Source organism: Heloderma suspectum, chromosome 1 (assembly GCF_057233095.1).
Source record: "Heloderma suspectum isolate Gila_16-S chromosome 1, 16-S_ref, whole genome shotgun sequence".
Lineage (NCBI taxonomy): Eukaryota > Metazoa > Chordata > Lepidosauria > Squamata > Helodermatidae > Heloderma > Heloderma suspectum.
The window spans coordinates 255,567,591-255,574,253 of NC_139458.1; the positions used below are offsets into that span (position 1 = coordinate 255,567,591).

At 47.2% G+C, this 6,663-nt stretch overlaps 1 protein-coding gene across 12 annotated transcripts in view; it reads right to left on the minus strand.

Annotated features, from left to right (window-relative positions):
• Window positions 1-4,499, minus strand: part of SLX4IP (SLX4 interacting protein) — a 120,436-nt gene extending 115,937 nt beyond the window's left edge. For 3 of the 12 annotated variants that reach the window (XM_084824825.1, XM_084824815.1, XM_084824807.1), the window contains exon 1: window positions 4,156-4,476. In XM_084824825.1, coding sequence (XP_084680951.1) covers window positions 4,156-4,380 — 225 coding nt within the window. In that variant the 5' untranslated portion in view covers window positions 4,381-4,476. Of the gene's footprint in view, window positions 1-3,729 lie in introns of all 12 variants that reach the window. The other 9 variants (XM_084824849.1, XM_084824833.1, XM_084824879.1 and 6 more) reach the window with 8 other exon arrangements.
• Between the last annotated feature and the right edge of the window lie 2,164 nt (window positions 4,500-6,663).

The window sequence follows — 6,663 nt, forward strand, 5'->3', positions numbered from 1 at the left end:
CCTTCGAACTGTGGTGCTGGAGAAGACTCTTACGAGTCCCCTGGACTGCAAGGAGGTCAAATCAGTCCATCCTAAAGGAAATCAACCCTGAGTGCTCATTGGAAGGACAGATAATGAAGCTGAAGCTCCAATATTTTGGCCACCTAATGCGAAGAGAAAACTCCCTGGAAAAGACCCTGATGCTGGGAAAGACTGAAGGCAAAAGGAGAAGGGGACGGCAGAGGATGAGATGGCTAGATAGCATCACGGATGCAATGAATATGAACTTGAGCACGCTCCGGGAGAGAGCGCAGGACAGGAAGGCTTGCGTGCTATGGTCCATGGGGTCACGAAGAGTCGGACACGACTGAACAACAACAACAACAAAGGTGCAGGGCTAAGATAGGCTTGTTCATGGCAGAGGTGAGATTTGAACAATGTGCTTGCAGGTTTGTAGCTCAATCTGTGCTATAGCAGCTTTCTGGCAATGTCCCCGCTTTATTTCCTCTTCTGGGAGCCAAAACAGCCTTAAGTTGTGATGCCTGGCTTGGCTCTCTAACTCCTTAAGCATCATCTTAATCTCTCTCACTCACTCACGCGTGCTTTCTCTCGCTCGCTCGCTCTCTCTCTCTCTCACACACACACACACACACACACACACACGGTTCGCATGTAACAACCACCCAGAGTATGGGCTGAGTATGGGTTGTCATTGAATCGTGGATTGTTGTTACATGCGAACCCTGCACTATGGTTTAACTATGAGTTGTTAACTACAAATAATCCAGGAACAAAACTCATGGTTTGTTGTTGGTTTGTGAACTCTGGGTTGTTCATGATTAACAACTCATAGCTAAACCATAGGACAGGGTTCACATGTAACAGCAGCCCACAGGTCAAAACAACCCATATTCAACCCAAACTCTGGGTTGTTACATGTGAACCAGGTCACTTGCCAACACAGTTGGCATGGTTCTGGGACCAAAATCTTCATTATCTGCTGTTTTACATTCTTGTGTGCTGTTCTACATTCATTTGAGCTGCTAGTCTTAGTTCCAAAAAGCCATAATGCCCCCGCCCCGAGCCATGCTCTTTCTGCTTATCCACCTTTGGTAGTGTGCCCTCCACAGAGAATTCATAAATGGGGGAGGTCGCGTCCTAATCACTGAAAACCTCATACCAAATTCCAGACTGACTCACCATTTTGTGTTCTTCCTCGTGACAAATGCCCACCAGACCTCTCTCCCCTTGGGAGGCCTTCATCACCTTGTTGTTACTGCCTTGCTTGGGTAATGAAGGAGGAGCAAGAAGGAGATCCTCCCCCTCTGGAAAAGCCTCCCTTAACATTAAAGCACTGAACCAAGCCATAGAGTCGATTTGCTTTTTTTGACTGCTTTTTCCCCTGGCAGTGTCTTAACAACTATCGAAATACAGACACATTCTGCAAGGGGGTCTCTTCCACTTCTACCACCACACTGGGACAAACTTCAACTGCTTCACTCATTAAATATCTGCTTGTACTGCAACTGTAGAAACGTAATGTCAATGTTACATTTCACAGATGAGAAAATGGAACACTTGTGCATCAGAGTTGGAAGGGACCATCAAGGTTGTCTAGTCCAACTCCTTGCTCAGTGCAGCTGCAGCATCCCTGAGAGGGAACCATCCAGCCTCTGCTTAAATACCTCCACAAGTCTGCTCCACCATCTATGTAGCAGCCAGAGCTGTCCCAAGACACTTTGCTGCCTGAGGCGAAGAACAAGTCCCCTCCCATTCCAAGTACAAAAGCCAATGGGACTGGTAGATGAATCTGTCAACAACATTGTTGATGGGACAGCATCCTCCACTGCACCTGAAGGGAGCAGGCTAACTTGGGGTGGGGGGTAGAGCAGGCCATTCGGCACAGTCTCTCCAACATCTTGCTGCCACTTCCCAGCATCTCTCACCTGAAGCAACTGCTTCACTCTACCTAATGCTTGAGTAACAGAATTGGTGGGATGTAAGACAATCAGCAGGGATGTAAGCACCCTGTTGGATTCTGCCCTTTATATGCTTATGGGATTCATTTTGTTTTTCACTAGAACCTCTAGGTTCACCAAGCAGAGCCAGATGCAAACTAGTGGCTTAAGAAGATGGACATCGAATTGCAGAATTCCTCCGAGCACATGATCAGCACAGGAATTGTTCAGTAACAGAACTGGCGCTTGGGCACAAATCCATTCACACACACACACACACACACACACACACACCCCTACTACTGTTTTCCCCCAACAGCCTTAATTTCAACAGCCTAATGTAGGAGAGGAAAATGCTTGTTGTTGCTATTGTTTATTAAGTATATTTTTGGAATACCTGCCCACTCAATGAACGCTCAAGTCTGAAGCCTTTGCTGATCTACTCCAAATCACCCAGATATCTACCAGTAGATCCCAACTTACCTTGTGCTCACTCCCACTGTATTAATTTTAATTTACTCTGCAATAGCCTGTCCTGTCCAAGTTTCTATAACAGGATCCATTAGAAGATGGATCATAAGTATCTCCTTCTTAAAAACAACAACAACCTGGATATTATTTAGTAACAGCCATTCTGGTGTAGTAGACTGTGGGACTAGAACTGGGGACACCCACATTCAAATTCAATTTAGTCCCAAAGCCCACTAGTGACCTTGGGCCAGTCATTGCCTCACAAGGTTGTTGTGATGATAAAAGGGGGGGGGGAGAGCTCCTTAGAGGAAAGAGAGGATACAAATGTAATTCTATATACTAATATTGAACTCATTCTCTGACTGTAGACCCATTATGTGGCCAAAACAATACCATCCACACACAAGCAGGAGGTATCAGCAGGAAAGTACCATTAAAAAAAATTAAATGGGGCAAAAAATTCCAAAAATAACCCAATGAGGACTGACCATACTCAGTGACCTGGTTTACATGTCACGCTGCAATTCCTGGGTTGTTCAACCCAGGAATCACCAGTGACAAGCGACATGATGAGCACACTACCTCCCACACGCTTATTTCCACTTTCAATTACCAACACAAGAACAAGTCCCCAACCCCACCCCAATCCTGGGTTGTTTCATGACATGCGAACCCAGAAACTCTGGGTTGTTTATGAGTTAAAAAAACCAGAGTTAACCTAACAACAAACTATGGCCAAAAACAACCCACTTCCCAGGTTCGCTTGTCACAAACACAGGAACAGTTTTTTTCCAGAGTTGTTAACTGAAAGTGGAAATGACAAGCAGGCAGGAGGTACTGTGCTCATCACTTTGCTTGTCCCCAGCAGTCACCTGTGAACCATCCCAGTGGCTACAGAACGCTGGCTAACCATGCGGGGCCGGGTGGTGGTGGTGGTGGAGGAGGAAGAGAGTCAGAAATCTTGGAAGACAGAATGTTTGGCCAGCTGCAACATTTTGTTGTCGATCCGGCTTGTAAATCAATACATTCCATCCTGGAGCTGCTTGTACTTTGGGAATACCTGCAATTCAAATCTATGCAACTTTTGGGGTGCAATCCTCTGCGCGTTTAGACAGAAAACGGAAGTCCTGCAAACGCCACCATGCTCGGCTGGGGGCTGCTGGGAGTTGTAGGGCTTTTTTTCCCTATCTAAACATGGATAGGATTGCGCCCTTACTGTCTTTGGGTAGGAAGCAATGGCGACTGTGGGAGGGAGGGAGAACACACGAGCATTTTCAAAACGTCCCGCCCGCCTCCTGGAGGCGCATAGAACTCTACGCACGCGAAGGAGAAGACAAACAGCAGCAGTTCTTTATCATGAACATAGCGACGGCAAAGCATATACGTTCAAGGCTCCGGAGTCGTTTTCGTTATTTAAAGGGAGCCCCTGCGGGGAGGAAAAGCTGCAAAAGAGGCTCCAGCGTACGTCTGATCGGTATGAAAACCTCCAGACCAGCCCTCATCAACCCGGTGCTGGGGATTCAAAGGTTTTAGACTGCAACTCCCAGCATTCCTGACCCTTAGCCATGTTGGCTGGGGGTGATGGGAGCTGTAGTCCGAAAATTTGGAGGGCACCACGTTGGGGAAGGCTGCTCTAGACAGGGAGGACGGGGGCAGCGGAGGAAGGGATGAAAAAGACCAAACCAAGCGAAGAAGAGACCAGGGCCCGCACTACCAGTTCCCCCTCGCTGTTCCCACATTAACTCACCGCAGTATCACAACCCTCTGCTCCAGCGCTTGCTTGCACAGCCCTAGAAAGAGGGAAGCGGCGGAGGGGAGGCGAAAGTAAGACCCACGGCCGCCTGGTTTCCGGTTTTATTTGGGGTTCTCCTTCGATCTCTCTTAAGAGCGAGCACAACGTGTCTGCACTCAAAAGAGCGTGGGGCGGGGTGAACTTTGAGCGAGGGACAGTTAAAATGTATCGAGGCTCCATGATCACGCTGATGCAAGTCACAACTTCTCATTCACTCTCTTCTTACCACAGGCAGCGTTTCTAGGTAGGACTATTCTTCAAGGGCGCAGCCCTATGCATGTTTGGACCGGGGGGGAAAGTCCTACAACTCCCAGCATGCCCCAGCCAGCAATCTTGGCTGGGGCATGCTGGGAGTTGTAGGACTTTTCTGTTTAAACATGCATAGGGCTGCGCCCTTAATGTATTAAACATTTAAATAATACTTTCCCATCCAAGAAGACCCGGGTTTTGGTTCTAGAGGGGAAGGGGGTGGGGTCATAGACCCATGCAACGATGAAGTTTTCATTTTTCTCTATTGTCTCCCATGCCCCTCCAAACAGAGTGCCGAGGCTTCAAAAATCACTACGAAATCCGGTCTGCGAACAAAAGAACTTGGCCCTCATGGTACCTCCTCTCATCCGCCCCGTTCAAAATGGCGGCCTACCATAGACATTGAAAAGGAGGTCCTTCTACCCCGTTCAAAGATGCCGGCCGCTACTTCCCGCCGGTTTCACGAACACACATCCGGGCGCTTTGTCTAGACCTGTACCACATGATAGGGGCCAGAAGAGAGCTCCTTGTATTTCCACCTCTTGCAGCAATTGCCCGCCAGTTTAATTCAGGAGGGGCAAATTCCAGTTATTCTATGCAAAGCTAGACATACTGAGGCCAATGGCTTCAGGCATGCTTAACTCTCCATAGAATTGGACTTAATGGCTGAAGCCTTAAGCTTAAACACACCTACAGTGCAATCCTATACAGGTCTCCTTAGAAGTAAGCCCCGTTGCTTTCAGTGAGGCTTACTCCCAGATAAATGGGTATAGGATTGCAGTCTTGAAACTAGCAGCCTGATCTACTTTACACGAAAATATGAACATGCAATTGTGCATCGCGTTCCACCTTTACTTGAAGCATACGTACATTGAATTAGTGTCGGACTTAGTGTGGTAAATCCCACATAGCCATAAAGTTCAGCTCACTAACTGTGCGATCTTGTGCGTGTTTATTCAGAAGTAAGTCTCGATGAATCTAGCAGGTTTTACTCTCAAGAAAGCATTTATATGACTGCAGCCGGACTGACTTCACTAGGACAGTCTAACCTGAGCGCTAGCCATCTTCATTGCAGCCCACGTTTACTCTGAACTAACTGCCACTATGTTCTATGAGCTTACGCCCAGGTAACTGTACTTTTTCATATACGGGGCCACACAAGTTTCTGAGAGGTATTTAGGAACCATACCGAGGAGATACGTTCAAAGAAGGTAAGAAAAGATGCGTAAAGGCACAATCCTTTGCATGTTTAGACAGAAAAAGTCCTACAGTGCCCAGCATGCACTATGCCCTAAAACACTAATATCTTTTAATAATTGACTGTATTTGATTTATTGAAACTATGTCTAGGTCGTCTTTAAGGGCCGAGCCCTCCTAACACAAAAGGTCCTTTCTTCTTAAACTGCCGTCTCCTATTGGAGGTTAGCTATCGTTATATGCTGTTTCTTGTTGTTGTTCAGTCGTTCAGTTGTGTCCGACTTCATGACCCCATGGACCATAGCATGCCAGGCCTTCCTGTCCTCCGCTCTCTCCCGGAGTGTGCTCAAGTTCATATTCATTGCATCGGTGATGCTATCTAGCCATCTCATCCTCTGCTGTCCTCTTCTCCTTTTGCCTTCAGTCTTTCCCAGCATCAGGGTCTTTTCCAGAGAGTTTTCTCTTCGCATTAGGTGGCCAAAATATTTGAGCTTCAGCTTCAGTTTCTGTCCTTCCAATGAGCACTCAGGGTTGATTTCCTTTAGGACGGACTGATTGGACCTCCTTGCAGTCCAGGGGACTCGTAAGAGTCTTCTCCAGCATCACAGTTCAAAGGCATCAATTCTTCGGTCTCAGCCTTCCTTATAGTCCAGCTCTCACAGCCATACGTTACTACTGGGAAACCATAGCTTTGATTATGCGGACCTTTGTCAACAAGGTGATGTCTCTGCTTCTTACTATGCTGTCTAGGTTTGCCATAGCTTTCCTCCCAAGGAGCAAGCGTCTTTTAATTTCATGGCTACAGTCACCGTCTGCGGTGATCTTGGAGCCCAAGAAAATAAAATCTGTCACTGCTTCCATTTCTTCCCCTTCTATATGCCAGGAAGTGATGGGGCCAGATGCCATGATCTTAGTTTTTTAATGTTGAGTTTCAAACCAGCTTTTGCACTCTCCTCTTTCACCCTCAACAAGAGGCTCTTTAGATCCTCTTCGCTTTCTGCCATTAGGGTGGTATCG